The sequence below is a fragment of the Mustelus asterias genome, chromosome 33 (genome assembly GCF_964213995.1).
Source record: "Mustelus asterias chromosome 33, sMusAst1.hap1.1, whole genome shotgun sequence".
Lineage (NCBI taxonomy): Eukaryota > Metazoa > Chordata > Chondrichthyes > Carcharhiniformes > Triakidae > Mustelus > Mustelus asterias.
Genome location: NC_135833.1, coordinates 2374152 through 2394324, shown reverse-complemented (window position 1 = coordinate 2394324; position 20173 = coordinate 2374152). Strand labels below are relative to the sequence as shown.

The 20173-nt window shown below is 56.3% G+C and overlaps 2 protein-coding genes across 2 annotated transcripts in view; both read right to left on the bottom strand.

The window, feature by feature from the left end:
* The window catches only part of frmd8 (FERM domain containing 8), a 48089-nt gene extending 46731 nt beyond the window's left edge, over positions 1 to 1358 (bottom strand). The window contains exon 1 of the mRNA XM_078200938.1: positions 1277 to 1358. Within this exon, the coding sequence (XP_078057064.1) occupies positions 1277 to 1358 (82 nt within the window). The remainder of the gene's footprint in view (positions 1 to 1276) is intronic.
* The window catches only part of rce1a (Ras converting CAAX endopeptidase 1a), a 325304-nt gene that overhangs the window by 146233 nt on the left and 158898 nt on the right, over positions 1 to 20173 (bottom strand). The gene's annotated exons all lie outside the window — the stretch shown is intronic.

Sequence of the window (20173 nt, the reverse complement as noted above, 5' to 3'; positions counted from 1 at the left end):
ATTTGAAACCAAAAGAGAAAATGCTGGAAAATCTCAGCGGGTCTGGGCAGCATCTGTAAGGAGAGAAAAGAGCTGACGTTTCCAGTCCGAACGACCCTTTGTCAAAGCGAAAAGGCAGAGAGTCTTTTATAGGCATAAAGCTCACTTTGTCAAAGGGTTATCTGTACTCGAAATGTCCACTCTTTTCTCTCCTTACAGCTGCTGCCAAATCTTTTTAAGTTTATTCATTAGTGTCACAAGTGAGGCTTACATTAACACTGCAATGAAGTTACTGTGAAAATCCCCCAGTCGCCACACTCCGGCGCCTGTTCGGGTTACACTGAGGGAGAATTTAGCACAGCCAATGCAAGGGGCGGCACAGTGGGTTAGCGCTGCTGCATCACAGCACCAGGGACCCGGGTTCGATTCCCGGCTTGGGTCACTGTCTGTGTGGAGTTTGCACGTTCTCCCTGTGTCTGCGTGGGTTTCCTCCGGGTGCTCCGGTTTCCTCCCACGGTCCGAAAGACATGCTGGTTAGGTGCTAAATTCTTCCTCAGTGTTACCCGAACAGGCGTGTGGCGACTAGGGGATTTTTTACAGTAACTTCATTGCAGTGTTAATGTCAGCCGACTTGTGGCACTGATAAATAAACTTTAAACTTTTATCCCCATATTCGTTAATGTCATTTTGTATCTGCACCTGATCTGGTCCAGTCCCCACTCACTCACCGGACAAGAATCATAGAATCCCTACAGTGCAGAAGGAGGCCATTCGGCCCATCGAGTCTGCACCGACCACAATCCCACCCAGGCCCCATCCACATAACCCCACTTATTTACCCCGCTCATCTCCCTGACACAAAGGGGCAATTTAACACGGCCAATCCCATCTAACCCACAAATCTTTAGACACCAAGGGGCAATTTAGCACGGCCAATACGCCTAACCCGCAACACCTTTGGAGTGTGGGAGGAAACCGGAGCACCCGGAGGAAACCCACGCAGACACGGGGGGAGAACGTGCAGACTCCGCACAGACAGTGACCCAAGCCGGGAATCGAACCCGGGTCCCTGGCGCTGTGAGGCAGCAGTGCTAACCCGCTGTGCCACGAAGTCAGGAGTCGAAACACTGGGTAGTGTCTAGCTGACTGACACACTGTCCATCGACGCTGCCCGACCTGTTGAATGCTTTCCCAGCATTGTCTGATTTTTGTTTGCGTTGAGGCAAGAGGGGCTAACAGCCTGGTCTTCGACCAAGCCTGCTAGCTCAGTGCGGGCCGGAGGGTGAAGCATACTCACGTCTGGCGGCAGTCGAGGACACACTCCCCCGCTCGGAACCTCCAGAACCTTCAGCCACATTTCTCGGCTCACTCTGATCCATCTGGTGAGGAAAGAATCCTACTATTAGGAACGCTGCATCAAAAACGAGGGTTTCACTCCCACCGGTTACTGTCGGACATCAACGCTTTGGATTCCTAACACGCAGCGCAATCAACAACTAAATACCAGAGATGGCAGGTCCGTCGCACGAGGAGGGGCCAAGTCCATTATCAGAGAATCCTACGGTGCAGAAGGAGGCCATTCGGCCCATCGAGTCTGCACCAACCACAATCCCACCCAAGCCCTAATCCCATCACCCCATGCATTTACCCCGCTAATCCCCCTGAAACTGAGGGGCAATTTAGCACGGCCAATCCACCTAACCTGCACATCTTTGGACACTAAGGGGCAATTTAGCATGGCCAATCCACCTAACCTGCACATCTTTGGACACTAAGGGGCAATTTAGCATGGCCAATCCACCTAACCTGCACATCTTTGAACACTAAGATGCAATTTAGCATGGCCAATCCACCTAACCTGCACATCTTTGGACACTAAGGGGCAATTTAGCATGGCCAATCCACCTAACCTGCACATCTTTGAACACTAAGATGCAATTTAGCATGGCCAATCCACCCAACCTGCACATCTTTGGACACTAAGGAGCAACTTAGCATGGCCAATCCACCTAACCTGCACATCTTTGGACACGAAGGGGCAATTTAGCATGGCCAATCCACTTAACCTGCACATCTTTGGTCACTAAGGGGCAATTTAGCATGGCCAATCCACCTAACCTGCACATCTTTGGACACGAAGGGGCAATTTAGCATGGCCAATCCACCTAACCAGCACATCTTTGGACACGAAGGGGCAATTTAGCATGGCCAATCCACCTAACCTGCACATCTTTGGACACTAAGGAGCAACTTAGCATGGCCAATCCACCTAACCTGCACATCTTTGGACACGAAGGGGCAATTTAGCACGGCCAATCCACCTAACCTGCACATCTTTGGTCACTAAGGGGCAATTTAGCATGGCCAATCCACTTAACCTGCACATCTTTGGTCACTAAGGGGCAATTTAGCATGGCCAATCCACCTAACCTGCACATCTTTGGAGTGTGGGAGGAAACTCACACAGACAATGCAGGGGAAACTCACACAGACAATGCGGGGGGGGGGGGGGGGGGAGAGAGAGAGAGAGAGAGAGAGAGAGAGAGAGAGAGAGAATGTGCGAACAGTTGAGGTCCAAGGACTGACCCCTGTGACGCTCCACCAGTTCCACTTGGCCAGCCAGAGAAGGACCCATTTATCCCGGCTCTCTGCTTTCTGTCAGTCATGATGTGGAGATGCCGGCGTTGGACTGGGGTAAACACAGTAAGAGGTTTAACAACACCAGGTTAAAGTCCAACAGGTTTATTTGGTAGCAAAAGCCACATAAGCTTTCGGAGCTGCAAGCCCCTTTGGGCTGTGTTCTGTCAGTCTTCCAGTGCTCTATCCCCAACCCCTGCGATCTCACCTTCTGGATCAGTCTTTCATGTGGCACCTTGTCAAACGCCTTCTGGCAGTCCAGATATACCACATCCATACGCTCCCCATTGTCCACCTTGCTGGTTATGTCCTCAGGGAACTCCAGCAAGTTTGTCAAGCATGACTTCCCCTTCAGAAAGCCAGGCTGACAGTGGGGGATTGAGCTTCGTCTTTCCGACTGCTCAGTCATCGTCTTCTTATTGATTCCAGCAACTTCCCCACCACAGAGGTCAAGCTAGCTGCCCTACTGGTCTTGAATGTAGCCAATTCATCACTCAAACCAGCCTCCCATCCATTGACTCTGTCTACACTTCCCGCTGTCTCGGGGAAAAGCAGCCAGCATAATCAAGGACCCCCACGCACCCCCGGACATTCTCTCTTCCACCTTCTTCCGTCGGGAAAAGAGATACAAAAGTCTGAGGTCACGTCCCGACCGACTCAAGAACAGCTTCTTCCCTGCTGCCGTCAGACTTTTGAATGGACCGACCTCGCATTAAGTTGATCTTACGCCCTAGCTATGACTGTAACACTACATTCTGCACTCTCTCCTTTCCTTCTCTATGAACGGTATGCTTTGTATAGCGCGCAAGAAACAATACTTTTCACTGTATCCCAATACATGTGACAATAATAAATCAAATATTGTTTCCTACTTTTGGCCTCTCTCCCTTTTTGGATAGGGGCGTCACATTAGCTCGTTTTCAATCACCGGCATCTAGATGGGTAATGAATAGGGAGGGAATAGAGGGATACGGACTGAGTAAAGGTAGAAGGGTTTTTTTTTTAGTTTAGTTAGGGCATCATGATCAGCACAGGCTTAGAACATAGAAAAGCTACAGCACAAACAGGCCCTTTGGTCCACAAGTTGCACTGAACATGTCCCTACCTACTAGGCTTACCTGTAACCCTCTATCTTATTAACTTCCATGAACTTATCCAAAAGTCTCTTAAAAGACCCTATCGAATCCGCCTCCACCACCACTACCGGCAGCCGATTCCACGCACCCACCACCCTCAGTGAAAAACTTACCCCTAACATCTCCTCTGTACCTACTCCCCAGCACCTTAAACCTGTGACCTCTTGTGGCAACCATTTCAGCCCTGGGTAAAAGCCTCTGAGAATCCACTCTATCAATACCCCTCAACATGTTGTACACCTCTATCAGGTCACCTCTCATCCTTCGCCTCTGCAAGGAGAAAAGACCTAAGCTCTCTCAACCTATCTGGAGTCTGTTGCTGGAGTCTGATGATGCAGCTGTATAGAACGCTGGTTAGGCCACATTTGGAGTACTGCGTCCAGTTCTGGTCGCCGCACTACCAGAAGGACGTGGAGGCGTTAGAGAGAGTGCAGAGAAGGTTTACCAGGATGTTGCCTGGTATGGAGGGTCTTAGCTATGAGGAGAGATTGGGTAAACTGGGGTTGTTCTCCCTGGAAAGACGGAGAATGAGGGGAGATCTAATAGAGGTATACAAGATTATGAAGGGGATAGATAGGGTGAACGGTGGGAAGCTTTTTCCCAGATCAGAAGTGACGTTCACGAGGGGTCACGGGCTCAAGGTGAGAGGGGCGAAGTATAACTCAGATATTAGAGGGATGTTTTTTACACAGAGGGTGGTGGGGGCCTGGAATGCGCTGCCAAGTAGGGTGGTGGAGGCAGGCACGCTGACATCGTTTAAGACTTACCTGGATAGTCACATGAGCAGCCTGGGAATGGAGGGATACAAACGATTGGTCTAGTTGGACCAAGGAGCGGCACAGGCTTGGAGGGCCGAAGGGCCTGTTTCCTGTGCTGTACTGTTCTTTGTTCTATCCTCATGAGGCATGCCACCTAATCCAGGCAACATCCTTGTAAATCTCCTCTGCACCCGTTCTACGGCTTCCACATCCTTTCTGTAATGAGGCGACCAGAACTGGGCACAGTACTCCAGGTGGGGTCTGACCAGGGTCCTATACAGCTGCAGCATTATCTCCCGATTTCTAAACTCAATTCCTCTATTGATGAAGGCCAGTATTCCATACGCCTTCTTAACCACAGCCTCTGCCTGCGACGCCGCTTTGAGCGTCCTATGAACCCGGGCCCCAAGATCCTTCTGATCTTCCACACTGCCAAGCGGCTTGGGGGGCCAAAGGGCCTATTCCTGTGCTGTACTGCTCTTTGCTCTTGGAGCCAGGGCAGCCAACACCTCACTCACGTTGCTATGCCATCAGATACCACAACAGAACTACAACAGAGACTGACGCAGTTCCAGCACAAGTAAACAACCAAACAAGTGAAGCTGCCTCTCTCCGAGCTGTTGGTCTACACTGCCTTAAAAGTAAAGTTTATGTATTAGTCACAAGTGAGGCTTGCGTTAACACTGCAATTAAGTTACTGTGAAAATGCCCTAGTTGTCACACCCTGGCGCCTGTTCAGGTACGCGGAGGGAGAATTTAGCACAGCCAACACACCTATCCAGCACGTCATAGAGGTTTACAGCATGGAAACAGGCCCTTCGGCCCAACTTGTCCATGCCGCCCTAAGCGAATCCCAATTGCCCGCATTTGGCCCATATCCCTCGATGCCCATCGTACCCATGTAACTGTCTAAATGCTTTTTAAAAGATAAAATTGTACCCGCCTCTACTACTACCTCTGGCAGCTCATTCCAGACACTCACCACCCTCTGTGTGAAACAATTGTCCCCTCTGGACACTTTTGTATCTCTCCCCTCTCACCTTAAACCTATGCCCTCTAGTTTTAGACTCCCCTACCTTTGGGAAAAGATATTGACTATCTAGCTGATCTGTGCCCCTCATTATTTTACAGGCCTCTATAAGGTCACCCCTCAGCCTCCTACGCTCCAGAGAAAAAAGTCCCAGTCTATCCAGCCTCTCCTTATAACTCAATCCATCAAGTCCCAGTTGCATCCTAGTAAATCATTTCTGCACTCTTTCTAGTTTAATAATATCCTTTCTATAATAGGGTGACCAGAATTGCACACAGTATTCCAATTGTGGCCTTGCCATTGTCTTGTACAACTTCAACAAGACACCCCAACTCCTGCATTCAATGTTCTGACCGATGAAACCAAGCATGCCGAATGTGCCTTCTTCACCACTCTGCCCACCTGTGACTCCACTTTCAAGGAGCTATGAACATGTACCCCTAGATCTCTTTGTTCTGTAACTCTCCCCAACGCCCTACCATTAACTGAGTAAGTCTTGCCCTGGTTCAATCTACCAAAATGCATCACCTCGCATTTGTCCAAATTAAACTCCATCTGCCATTCGTCAGCCCACTGGCCCAATTGATCAAGATCCCATTGCAATTGGAGATAACTTTCTTCACTGTCCACTATGCCACCAATCTTGGTGTCATCTGCAAACGTACTAACCATGCCGCCTATATTCTCATCCAAATCATTAATATAAATGACAAATAACAGTGGGCCCAGCACTGATCCCTGAGGCACACCGCTGGTCACAGGCCTCCAGTTTGAAAAACAACTCTCTACAACCACCCTCTTGACAGAAGCCAATTTTGTATCCATTTAGATACCTCACCCTGGATCCCGTGAGGTTTAACTTTATGCAACAACCTGCCATGCGGTACCTTGTCAAAGGCCTTGCTAAAGTCCATGTAGACAACATCAACTGCACTGCCCTCATCTACCTTCTTGGTTACCCCTTCAAAAAACTCAATTAAATTTGAGAGACATGATTTTCCACTCACAAAGCCATGCTGACTGTCCCTTAGAAATCTTAGAAACCCTACAGCACAGAAAGAGGCCATTCGGCCCATCTGCACCGACCACAATCCCACCCAGACCCTACCCCCATATCCCTACATATTTTACCCACTAATCCCTCTAGCCTACGCATCTTTGGACACTAAGGGCAATTTTAGCATGGCCAATCAACCTAACCCGCACATCTTTGGACTGTGGGAGGAAATCGGAGCACCCGGAGGAAACCCACGCAGACACGAGGAGAATGTGCAAACTCCACACAGACAGTGACCCGAGCCGGGAATCGAACCCAGGTCCCTGGAGCTGTGAAGCAGCAGCGCTAACCCACTGTGCTACCGTGCCGCCCTAATCAGTCCTGGCGTCTCGAAATGCCTGTAGATCCCGTCTCTCAAAATACCTGCCAACAACTTACCCACCACAGATGAGAGGCCTGTAGTTCCCAGGTTTTTCCCTGCAGCCCTTTTTTAAACAAAGGCACAACATTTGCCGGGTCCCCGGCGCTGTGAGGCAGCAGTGCTAACCCACTGTGCCGCTCCTTTCGCAGGCTGGAAATCCAGAAGGCTGATCTGTTGATCGAGTGGGTTAGCACCGCTGCCTCACAGCGCCAGGGACCCGGGTTCGATTCCCGGCTCGGGTCACTCTCTGTGCGGAGTCTACACATTCTCCCCGTGTCTGCGTGGGTTTCCTCCGGGTGCTCTGGTTTCCTCCCACAGTCCTGAAAGACGTGCTGGTTAGGGTGCATTGACCCAAACAGGCGCCGGAGTGTGGCGACTAGGGGGAATTTCACAGTAACTTCATCGCAGTGTTAATCATCATAGAAATCATCATAGAAACCCTACAGTGCAGAAGGAGGCCATTCGGCCCATCGAGTCTGCACCGACCACAATCCCACCCAGGCCCTCCCCCCACACATTTACCCGCTAATCCCTCTAACCTACGCATCTCAGGACTCTAAGGGACAATTTTTAACCTGGCCAATCAACCTAACCCGCACATCTTTGGACTGTGGGAGGAAACCGGAGCACCCGGAGGAAACCCACGCAGACACGAGGAGAATGTGCAAACTCCACACAGACAGTGACCCAAGCCGGGAATCGAACCCAGGACCCTGGAGCTGTGAAGCAGCAGTGCTAACCACTGTGCTACCGTGCCGCCCAATGTAAGCCTTAATTGTGATTAATAAATAAACTTAAAAAAAAATCTCACACTGGGCTCCAGGAAAGTAAAGATTTTACAAGGGATAAACACAGCCACATCTCTCACACAAAATGAGGGGGGGGGGTGGAGTTTGCTCCACTAACAGTTAAAAGTTTTTAAAGTTTATTGATGAGTGCGTTCCACTAACTTTTGCACGCCAAAGTATTCTTCGTAACACCTCGTTAAAAAGCGGAACATTTATTACGGGACATCAGATCAGCATTTTTCCAGGCAAGTGTGATTCAGAATGAGTTTGCCCCATGCCAGCAAAACCGCGTAAATCCTCTCCAGCCAGGGGGGATTGATGGGAGGTCCATAAGCATCTGAGGAATGTCAGATGTGCAAACACAAAGGATCGGGACAGATGCAACTCGCTGATCCAAACACCGAGGCCACAGAAACTGCCCAGGCCAGCCCGTTTATACAGAGGGCAACAGGTCGAGGTTTTAAATGGATCCCTCAGCAGTTTGGACAGAAGCTGCTGCCGCCAAACAACAACTGAGCTGGTTCGGACTGTAGGGCGGCACGGTAGCACAGTGGTTAGCACTGGTGCTTCACAGCTCCAGGGTCCTGGGTTCGATTCCCGGCTTGGGTCACTGTCTGTGTGGAGTTTGCACATTCTCCTCGTGTCTGCGTGGGTTTCCTCCGGGAGCTCCGGTTTCCTCCCACAGTCCAAAGATGTGCGGGTTAGGTTAATTGGCCAGGTTAAAAAAATTGCTCCTTAGAGTCCTGGGATGCGTAGGTTAGAGGTATTAGTGGGTAAAATATGTGGGGGTAGGGCCTGGGTGGGATTGTGGTCGGTGCAGACTCGATGGGCCGAATGGCCTCCTTCTGCACTGTAGGGTTTCTATGATTTCTTCTATGATTTAACGAGGTTTAAAAGAGTGAGGGGGGGGATCCCATAGAAAATTCTAACAGGGTTAGAATCCCCCACAGTGCAGGAGGAGGCCATTTGGCCCATCGAGCCTGCACCTAACACAATCCCACCCAGGCCCTATCCCCATAACCCCAAATAACCCCTTTTCCTAACCTTTTCTCCCCCTTTCTCTCCCCCCACATCTTCATCCGTCACAGCTCACCCTCTGATTTCAGCTTCTCTGCCCTTTGCCCATTCACACCTTCTATTCTCTCTATGGGCTGCCATTAGCAGCCTTTCCCCTGGTGTCTGTGGCTACGACTCATCTTTCATTCCCTCCCCCTGCGGTATAAATATCTCCCACTTTCTCTGCCTTTTAGCTTTGACAAAGGGTCGTCCGGACGTGAAACGTCAGCTCGAGACCTGCTGAGATTTTCCAGCGTTTTCTCTCTTTTGGTTTCAGATTCCAGCACCTGCAGTAATTTGCTTTTAACCTGTTAGTGCCCCTCACACTAAGGGACAATTTAGCATGGCCAATCCACCCGACCTGCACATCTTTGGACACTAAGGGGCAATTTAGCATGGCCAATCCACCCAACCTGCACATCTTTGGACACTAAGGGGCAATTTAGCATGGCCAATCCACCTAACCTGCACATCTTTGGACACTAAGGGGCAATTTAGCATGGCCAATCCACCTAACCTACACATCTTTGGACACTAAGGGGCAATTTAGCATGGCCAATCCACCTAACCTACACATCTTTGGACACTAAGGGACACTTTAGCATGGCCAATCCACCTAACCTACACATCTTTGGACACTAAGGGACAATTTAGCATGGCCAATCCACCTAACCTGCACATCTTTGGACACTAAGGGGCAATTTAGCATGGCCAATCCACCCAACCTGCACATCTTTGGACACTAAGGGGCAATTTAGCATGGCCAATCCACCTAACCTGCACATCTTTGGACACTAAGGGGCAATTTAGCATGGTCAATCCACCTAACCTGCACATCCCTAGTTGTCACACTCTGGCGCCTGTTTGAGTACACTGAGGGAGAATTTAGCACAGCCAACACATCTATCCAGCATATCTTTCAGACTGTGGGAGGAAACCGGAGCACCCGGAGGAAACCCACGCAGACACAAGGGGGGGAGAACGTGCAGACTCCGCACAGACAGTGACCCAAGCCGAGAATCGAACCCGGGTCCCTGGGCGCTGTGAGGCAGCAGTGCTAACCCACCGTACCACCCCTTTCACAGACTGGAAATCCAGAATGCTGACCCGTTGATTGAGTGGCATGGTGGCACAGTGGGTTAGTGCTGCTGCCTCACAGCGCCAGGGACCCGGGTTCGATTCCCGGCTCGGGTCACTGTCTGTGCGGAGTCTGCACGTTCTCCCCGTGTCTGCGTGGGTTTCCGCCGGGTGCTCCGGTTTCCTCCCACAGTCCAAAGACGTGCGGGTTAGGGTGCATTGGCCATGCTAAATTCTCCCTCAGTGTAACCCGAACAGGCGGCGCAGTGTGGCGACTGGGGGATTTCCACAGTAACTTCATTGCACTGTTAATATAAGACTACCTGTGACTAATAAATACATCTTAAACATACCCATTCACACGCATACATATAAATACACACACGTATGCTTCCAAGCACACACAAATACATACATGCAAATACACAAACACATATACAAACACACATGCACAAGGAAGGATGTCCTTGCTATAGAGGGAGCGCAGCGATGGTTTACCAGGCTGATTCCTGGGATGGCAGGTCTGTCATATGAGGAGAGACTAAGTGGGTTAGGATTATATTCACTGGAGTTTAGAAGAGTGAGGGGATCTCATAGAAACTTATAAAATTCTAACAGGGTTAGACAGGGTAGATTCAGAAAGAATGTTCCCGATGGTGGGGGCAGTCCAGAACTTAGGGGTCATAGTTTGAGGATAATGGGTAAACCTTTTAGAACTGAGGTGAGGAGAAATTTCTTCACCCAGAGAGTGGTGGAATTCACTCCCACAGGAAGTAGCTGTGTGGCTGGAGGAGGTTACAGAGATAGGGAGGGGGCGTCGGGGCTGGAGGGGGTTACAGAGATAGGGAGGGGTGTCGGGGCTGGAGGAGGTTGCAGAGATAGGGAGGGGTGTCGGGGCTGGAGGACGTTAGAGATAGGGAGGGGGGTGTCGGGGCTGGAGGAGGTTACAGAGATAGGGAGGGGGTGTAGGGGCTGGAGGAAGTTACAGAGATAGGGAGGGGGGTGTAGGGGGCTGGAGGAGGTTACAGAGATAGGGAGAGGGTGTCGGGGCTGGAGGAGGTTACAGAGATAGGGAGGGGGTGTAGGGGGCTGGAGGAGGTTACAGAGATAGGGAGGGGGTCTCGGGGCTGGAGGAGATTACAGAGATAGGGAGGGGGGTGTAGGGGCTGGAGGAGGTTACAGAGATGGGGGGGGTGTCGGGGCTGGAGGAGGTTATAGAGATAGGGAGGGGGTCTCGGGGCTGGAGGAGGTTACAGAGATAGGGAGGGGGTGTCGGGGCTGGAGGAGGTTACAGAGATAGGGAGGGGGTGTAGGGGGCTGGAGGAGGTTACAGAGATAGGGAGGGGGGTGTAGGGGCTGGAGGAGGTTACAGAGATGGGGGGGTGTCGGGGCTGGAGGAGGTTATAGAGATAGGGAGGGGGTCTCGGGGCTGGAGGAGGTTACAGAGATAGGGAGGGGGTGTCGGGGCTGGAGGAGGTTACAGAGATAGGGAGGGGGTGTAGGGGGCTGGAGGAGGTTACAGAGATAGGGAGGGGGTCTCGGGGCTGGAGGAGGTTACAGAGATAGGGAGGGGGGTGTAGGAGGTTACAGAGATGGGGGGGTGTCGGGGCTGGAGGAGGTTACAGAGATAGGGAGGGGGGTGTAGGGGCTGGAGGAGGTTAGAGATAGGGAGGGGTTGTAGGGAGCTGGAGGGGGTTACAGAGATAGGAAGGGGGTGTAGAGGCTGGAGAAGGTTACAGAGATAGAGGGGGGGGGGGTGTGGGGGCTGGAGGAGGTTACAGAGATAGGAAGGGGGTGTGGGGGCTGGAGGTGGTTACAGAGATAGGGAGGGGGTGTAAGGGGCTGGAGGAGGTTACAGAGATAGGGAGGGGGTGTCGGGGCTGGAGGAGGTTACAGCGATAGAGAGGGGGTGTCGGGGCTGGAGGAGATTACAGAGATAGGGAGGGTTGTCGGATCTGGAGGAGGTTACAGAGATAGGGAGGGGGTGTCGGGACTGGAGGAGGTTACAGAGATAGGGAGGGGGTGTAAGGGGCTGGAGGAGGTTACAGAGATAGGGAGGGGGGTGTAGGGGCTGGTGGAGGTTAGAAATAGGGAGGGTGGTGTCGGGGGCTGGAGGAGGTTACAGAGATAGGGAGGGGGTCTAGGGGCTGGTGGAGGTTAGAGATAGGGAGGGTGGTGTCGGGGGCTGGAGGAGGTTACAGAGATAGGGAGGGGGGTGTCGGGGGCTGGTCATTGCGACGTCAATGAATAAACTTCAAAATTCGTCACCACACTCCGGCGCCTGTTCGGGTTACACTGAGGGAGAATTTAGCACCCTAACCAGCACGTCTTTCGGACTGTGGGAGGAAACCCACGCAGACACGGGGAGAACGTGCAGACTCCGCACAGACAGTGACCTGAGCCGGGAATCGAACCCGGGTCCCTGGCGCTGTGAGGCAGCAGTGCTAACCCACTGCTCCTGCGCCTTATGGTCTGACTCGCCCACTAACCAACTGAACCGGTAAAATATTTTCAGTCGGATCTATTTCCCTGCCCTTTGCACACAGGTGGTGCTTTCTATTTCAATGATATTGATTCACTTTTAGAAACCGTTGGTGATGCTCCTTCACTCCCCGTTACCGGTGGGTCACATCCTATCGGGAAGTAAAGAAACATTTCTGTCTCTTCCCCCCGCTTTTTTTGTTTAAACTTTGGCTGCCTTCATTCCTGACTCAGGAACCGGGCTGGATTGTTTCCCCATGAAAAGATACTGGAGATCTCAAAACAAAAACAGCAGGAAGCACACACAGCATCTGACTCATGCCCCGTCTCTGGAGATAAACAAGAAGCTTCACAAAAAGGGGGAGAGACAGAGGGAGAGAGAATCACAGGAGGCGGCAAGATTGCCGAGTGTCCACCCGTCCTGAAGCATTGTACAAACATGAGAACTGCAGAAACAGTGGGAGGATTACGAGAAAGGCAAGAAAGCGAGAGCGACGGAAAACAAAAGTGTCAAATAAAAGTTTTGAAGTTTATTTATTAGTGCCACAGGTCGGGAGGCACAGCGGGGTTAGCACTGCCGCCTCACAGCGTCAGGGACACAGGGGTTCGATTCCTGGCTCGGGTCACTGTCTGTGCGGAGTCTGCACGTTCTCCCCCCCGTGTCTGCGTGGGTTTCCTCCGGGTGCTCCGGTTTCCTCCCACAGTCCAATGTGCAGGTTAGGTGGATTGGCCATGCTAAATTGCTCCTTAGTGTCCAAAGATGTGCGGGTTAGGTGGATTGGCCATGCTAAATTGCTCCTTAGTGTCCAAAGATGTGCGGGTTAGGGGGATTCGCCATGCTAAATTGCCCCTTACTGTTCAAAGATGTGCAGGTTAGGTGGACTGGCCATGCCAAATTGCCCCTTAGTGTCCAAAGATGTGCAGGTTAGGTGGATTGGCCATGCTAAATTGCCCCTTCGTGTCCAAAGATGTGCAGGTTAGGTGGATTGGCCATGCTAAATTGCCCGTGTCCAAAGATGTGTTGGTTAGGTGGATTGGCCGTGCTGAATTCTCCCTCAGTGTCCCCAGAACAGGCGCCGGAGTGTGGCGACTGGGGGATTTTCACAGTAACTTCACTGAAATGTTAATGTAAGCTACTTGTGACACTAATAAATAAACTTTAAGATCGGCTTACATTGGGGACAAGTCTCTTTCCCACAACACCCAATCCCGTGGGGCCACGGCTGACACCCCCACATACGAAGTTTAATGTTTATTTATTAGTGTCACGAGTCGGCTTACATTAACACCGCAATGAAGTTACTGTGAAAATCCCCTAGTGGCCACACTTCGGCGCCTGTTCGGGTAACACTGAGGGAGAATTTAGCACCTGAACCAGCCACGTCTTTCGGACTGTGGGAGGAAACCCACGCAGACACGGGGAGAATGTGCAGACTCCGCACAGACAGTGACCCAAGCCGGGAATCGAACCCGGGTCCCTGGCGCTGTGAGAAAGCAGCGCTAACCCACTGCGCCACCCTAAATAAAAAGCATTAAAAAGTGAGAATTCTGACAAACAAAAAAAAGGTACTAGCAATGTTCCTAATAAGTTTCTAATAATACACAGATAACCCTTTGAGATATATATAAAAAAATCAACGACCTTGTCTTAACCAGCACGACTTTCGCTCAGGGTAGGATAAATTGCAGCTGCCTCTCTTTATAACTTGTTTGTCTCTCCTGTGGGGACCATAAACGGGACACTGCTGCCTCACAGCGCCAGGGACCCGGGTTCGATTCCCGGCTCGGGTCACTGTCTGTGTGGAGTCTGCACGTTCTCCCCCCGTGTCTGCGTGGGTTTCCTCCGGGTGCTCCAGTTTCCTCCCACAGTCCGAAAGACGCGCTGATTAGGGTGCATTGGGCCGTGCTAAATTCTCCCTCAGCGTGACCCGAACAGGCGCCAGAGTGTGTGGGCGACTCGGGGGATTTTCACAGTAACTTCATCGCTGTGTTAATGTAAGCCTTATTCGTGACACTAATAAATAAACTTTAAATCTTTATTTTTTCAGACGTCTTTACTTCACCCTCAGGCACCAGTCAGAACAGTTTTGACAGGATGAGTCAGCAACCAAAATAGACAAGAAGAACTGAAATAAAATAAAAGTCACATCTCAAACACAAAAAGTAGACAAACACACAGCGCTCGGGTCAAACTGTGGATGCTGGAGACAAAACCAGAGAATCCCGACAGTGCAGAAGGAGGCCATTCGGCCCATCGAGCCGAGACCGACCACAATCCCACCCAGGTCCTATCCCGTCACCCAACATATTTATCCCGCTAATCCCTCTGACCTGCGCATCACAGAACACTAAGGGGCAATTTAGCATGGCCAATCCACCTAACCCGCACATCTTTGGATACTAAGGGGCAATTTAGCATGGCCAATCCACCTAACCTGCACATCTTTGGACACTAAGGGGCAATTTAGCATGGCCAATCCACCTAACCTGCACATCTTTGGATACTAAGGGGCAATTTAGCATGGCCAATCCCCCTAACCTGCACATCTTTGGACACTAAGGGGCAATTTAGCATGGCCAATCCACCTAACCTGCACATCTTTGGATACTAAGGGACAATTTAGCATGGCCAATCCACCTAACCTGCACATCTTTGGACACTAAGGCGCAGTTTAGCATGGCCAATCCACCTAACCTGCACATCTTTGGATACTAAGGGGCAATTTAGCATGGCCAATCCACCTAACCTGCACATCTTTGGATACTAAGGGGCAATTTAGCACGGCCAATCCACCTAACCTGCACATCTTTGGACACTAAGGGACAATTTAGCATGGCCAATCCACCTAACCTGCACATCTTTGGATACTAAGGGACAATTTAGCATGGCCAATCCACCTAACCCGCACATCTTTGGACACTAAGGGACAATTTAGCATGGCCAATCCACCTAACCTACACATCTTTGGACACTAAGGGGCAAAGCATGGCCAATCCACCTAACCTGCACATCTTTGGACACTAAGGGGCAATTTAGCATGGCCAATCCACCTAACCTACACATCTTTGGACACTAAGGGGCAAAGCATGGCCAATCCACCTAACCTGCACATCTTTGGACACTAAGAGACAATTTAGCATGGCCAATCCACCTAACCTGCACATCTTTGGATACTAAGGGACAATTTAGCATGGCCAATCCACCTAACCCGCACATCTTTGGACACTAAGGGACAATTTAGCATGGCCAATCCACCTAACCCACACATCTTTGGACACTAAGGGACAATTTAGCATGGCCAATCCACCTAACCCGCACATCTTTGGACACTAAGGGACAATTTAGCATGGCCAATCCACCTAACCTACACATCTTTGGACTGATCTAAAACATAAACAAAAAGAAAAACGCTGCTGGAAAAAGCTGCCGAGTGCTTTCTTGTTTTTGCGACACTGCTCTTGTGCCCTGCGTGTTAAAACAACACAAGAGACGACAGCATTCTGGGCGTTTCAACAACAGGGTTAGAATTGTAAAAACAGAAAGCGGCAAAAACATCTGAGGGCAACAAAACAGCTGGAAGGACAGGTCAGGCAGCATCTGCGGAGGGAGCAAGGGTCCAGCCCTCAGCACCACAATTAAAAAACAAAAGAACCCTTGGCTGGATCCGGACGCAACGTCAGGTGTCAGGGAGGGGGTCATTCAGCCCAGTCCAGGCTCAGTGCTGCTGTCACAGGGCAGGGTAAGTGGGCACAGTAAGAAGTCTCACAACCACCAGGTTAAAGTCCAACAGGTTTATTTGGAATCACAAGTTCTCGGAGCGCTGCTCCTTCATCAGGTGAGTGAGGAGTTGGATTCACAAACACGGCAGATACAGACAGAGGCACAATTGCAAGATAATGGGTCCCCACCATTTGGCCTGGGCTTGCAAAATCTTACTAACTGTCCTGGCTCGAGACAATTCTCACCTCTTTAACCTGCGATTATCCTTCTCCACACTCACACTGTCTGTACCGGGAAAGACTCGCATTGCAATTGTGTCTCTGTCCATATATGCCGTGTTTGTGAAACACACCTCCCCGCTCACCTGATGAAGGAGCGGCGCTCCGAAAGCTCGTGACTCCAAATAAACCTGTTGGACTTTAACCTGGTGGTTGTGAGACTTCTTACTGTGTTTACCCCAGTCCAACACCGGCATCTCCACATCAGGGAAAGTGATGCGGCCTGGCAACTAGTCCGGGGGGAGGGGGAGGGGGAGGGGGAGGGGGAGGGGGAGGGGGAGGGGGAGGGGGGAGGGGGGAGGGGGAGGGGGAGGGGGGAGGGGGAGGGGAGGGGGGAGGGGGAGGGGGAGGGGGAGGGGGAGGGGGAGGGGGGAGGGGGGAGGGGGAGGGGGAGGGGGGAGGGGGGAGGGAGAGGGGGGGGAGAGAGAGAGTTCGGGGGGGGTGGGGTGGGGTGGGGGGGGGCGGGGGGTGGGGGGGGGCGGGGGGTGGGGTGGGGGGGGGCAGAGTTCGGGGTGGGGGGGGGCAGAGTTCGGGGTGGGGGGGGCAGAGTTCGGGGTGGGGGGGCAGAGTTCGGGGTGGGGGGGGCAGAGTTCGGGGTGGGGGGGGGCAGAGTTCGGGGTGGGGGGGGCAGAGTTCGGGGTGGGGGGGGGCAGAGTTCGGGGTGGGGGGGGGCAGAGTTCGGGGTGGGGGGGGGCAGAGTTCGGGGTGGGGGGGGGCAGAGTTCGGGGTGGGGGGGGCAGAGTCGGGGTGGGGGGGGCAGAGTTCGGGGTGGGGGGGGGCAGAGTTCGGGGTGGGGGGGCAGAGTTCGGGGTGGGGGGGGCAGAGTTCGGGGTGGGGGGGGCAGAGTTCGGGGTGGGGGGGGCAGAGTTCGGGGGGGGGCAGAGTTCGGGGGGGGGGCAGAGTTCGGGGGGGGGGCAGAGTTCGGGGGGGGGGCAGAGTTCGGGGGGGGGGCAGAGTTCGGGGGGGGGGCAGAGTTCGGGGGGGGGGCAGAGTTCGGGGGGGGGGCAGAGTTCGGGGGGGGGCAGAGTTCGGGGGGGGGGGCAGAGTTCGGGGGGGGGCAGAGTTCGGGGGGGGGCAGAGTTCGGGGGGGGGCAGAGTTCGGGGGGGGGCAGAGTTCGGGGGGGGGCAGAGTTCGGGGGGGGGGCAGAGTTCGGGGGGGGGCAGAGTTCGGGGGGGGGCAGAGTTCGGGGGGGGGCAGAGTTTCGGGGGGGGGCAGAGTTCGGGGGGGGGGCAGAGTTCGGGGGGGGGCAGAGTTCGGGGGGGGGGCAGAGTTCGGGGGGGGGCAGAGTTCGGGGGGGGGGGGCAGAGTTCGGGGGGGGGGGGCAGAGTTCGGGGGGGGGGCAGAGTTCGGGGGGGGGGCAGAGTTCGGGGGGGGGGGCAGAGTTCGGGGGGGGGGGCAGAGTTCGGGGGGGGGGGCAGAGTTCGGGGGGGGGGGCAGAGTTCGGGGGGGGGGGGGCAGAGTTCGGGGGGGGGGGGGCAGAGTTCGGGGGGGGGGGGCAGAGTTCGGGGGGGGGGGGGGGGCAGAGTCCGGGGGGGGGCAGAGTCCGGGGGGGGGGGGCAGAGTCCGGGGGGGGGTGGGGCAGAGTCCGGGGGGGGGGCAGAGTCCGGGGGGGGGGGGCAGAGTCCGGGGGGGGCAGAGTCCGGGGGGGGGGGGGCAGAGTCCGGGGGGGGGGGGGGGCAGAGTCCGGGGGGGGGGCAGAGTCCGGGGGGGGGGGGGCGGCAGAGTCCGGGGGGGGGGCGGCAGAGTCCGGGGGGGGGGGGGGGGGCAGAGTCCGGGGGGGGGGGGGGCAGAGTCCGGGGGGGGGCAGAGTCCGGGGGGGGGGGGGGGGGGGGGGCAGAGTCCGGGGGGGGGGGGGGGGAGAGTCCGGGGGGGGGGGGGGGAGAGTCCGGGGGGGGGGGGGGCAGGTCGGGAGGGGGGGGGGCATGGGGGGGGGGGGGCAGAGTCCGGGGGGGGGGGGGGGCAGAGTCCGGGGGGGGGGGGGGCAGAGTCCGGGGGGGGCAGAGTCCGGGGGGGGGGGGGGGGGGCAGAGTCCGGGGGGGCAGAGTCCAGGGGGGGGGGGGGCAGAGTCCGGGGGGGGGGGGGGGCAGAGTCCGGGGGGGTGGGGGGGCAGAGTCCGGGGGGGGGGGGGGCAGAGTCCGGGGGGGGGGGGGGCAGAGTCCGGGGGGGGGGGGGGGGGGGGGGGGGGGGGGGGCAGAGTCCGGGGGGGGGGGGGGGGGGGGGGCAGAGTCCGGGGGGGGGGCAGAGTCCGGGGGGGGGGGGGGGGGGGGGGGCAGAGTCCGGGGGGGGGGGGGGGGGGGCAGAGTCCGGGGGGGGGGGGGGGGGGCAGAGTCCGGGGAGGGGGGGGGGCAGAGTCCGGGGAGGGGGGGGGGGGCAGAGTCCGGGGGGGGGGGGGGGCAGAGTCCGGGGAGGGGGGGGGGCAGAGTCCGGGGAGGGGGGGGGGGCAGAGTCCGGGGAGGGGGGGGGGGGGCAGAGTCCGGGGAGGGGGGGGGGGCAGAGTCCGGGGAGGGGGGGGGGGCAGAGTCCGGGGGGGGGGGGGGGGCAGAGTCCGGGGGGGGGGGGGGGGGCAGAGTGTGGGGGGGGGGGGGAGGGACTGTTCGAGGGGGGGGGGCAGTGTCCAGGGGAGGGGGGGGGGGGGGGGGGGAGTGTTCGAGGGGGGGTGCAGAGTCCTGGGGGGGGGGGTCAGAGTCCGGGGGGGGTGCAGGGTCCTGGGGGGGGGGGGGGGGGCAGAGTCCGGGGGGGGGGGGGGGGGGGGGGAGTGTTCGAGGGGGGGGTGCAGAGTCCTGGGGGGGGGGGTCAGAGTCCGGGGGGGGTGCAGGGTCCTGGGGGGGGGGGGGGCAGAGTCCGGGGGGGGTGCAGAGTCCAGGGGGGGGAGGGGGGGGGGGGGGAGTGTTCGAGGGGGGCGGGGGGGGCAGAGTCCGCGGGGGGGGGGGGGCAGAGTCCGGGGGGGGGGGGGGGCAGAGTCCGGGGGGGTGGGGGGGCAGAGTCCGGGGGGGTGGGGGGGCAGAGTCCGGGGGGGGTGGGGGGGCAGAGTCCGGGGGGGGGGGGGGGCAGAGTCCGGGGGGGGGGGGGGGGGGGGGCAGAGTCCGGGGGGGGGGGGGGGGGGGGCAGAGTCCGGGGGGGGGGCAGAGTCCGGGGGGGGGGGCAGAGTCCGGGGGGGGGGGGGGCAGAGTCCGGGGAGGGGGGGGGGGGGCAGAGTCCGGGGAGGGGGGGGGGGGCAGAGTCCGGGGAGGGGGGGGGGGGCAGAGTCCGGGGAGGGGGGGGGGGGGGCAGAGTCCGGGGAGGGGGGGGGGGGGCAGAGTCCGGGGGAGGGGGGGGGGGGCAGAGTCCGGGGAGGGGGGGGGGGGCAGAGTCCGGGGAGGGGGGGGGGGCAGAGTCCGGGGGAGGGGGGGGGGCAGAGTCCGGGGAGGGGGGGGGGGGCAGAGTCCGGGGGGGGGGGGGGCAGAGTCCGGGGGGGGGGGGGGGCAGAGTGTGGGGGGGGGGGGGGGAGGGACTGTTCGAGGGGGGGGTGCAGAGTCCCTGGGGGGGGGGGGGGGCAGAGTCCGGGGGGGGGGGGGGGGGGGAGTGTTCGAGGGGGGGGTGCAGAGTCCTGGGGGGGGGGGTCAGAGTCCGGGGGGGGTGCAGGGTCCTGGGGGGGGGGGGGGGCAGAGTCCGGGGGGGGTGCAGAGTCCAGGGGGGGGAGGGGGGGGGGGGGGGAGTGTTCGAGGGGGGGCGGGGGGGGCAGAGTCCGCGGGGGGGGGGGGGGGGGGGGAGCGTTTGATTGCTGACGGAAGGCTGGACCCAATCCCAATCCCCAACCTGTTTTAATACAAAGCC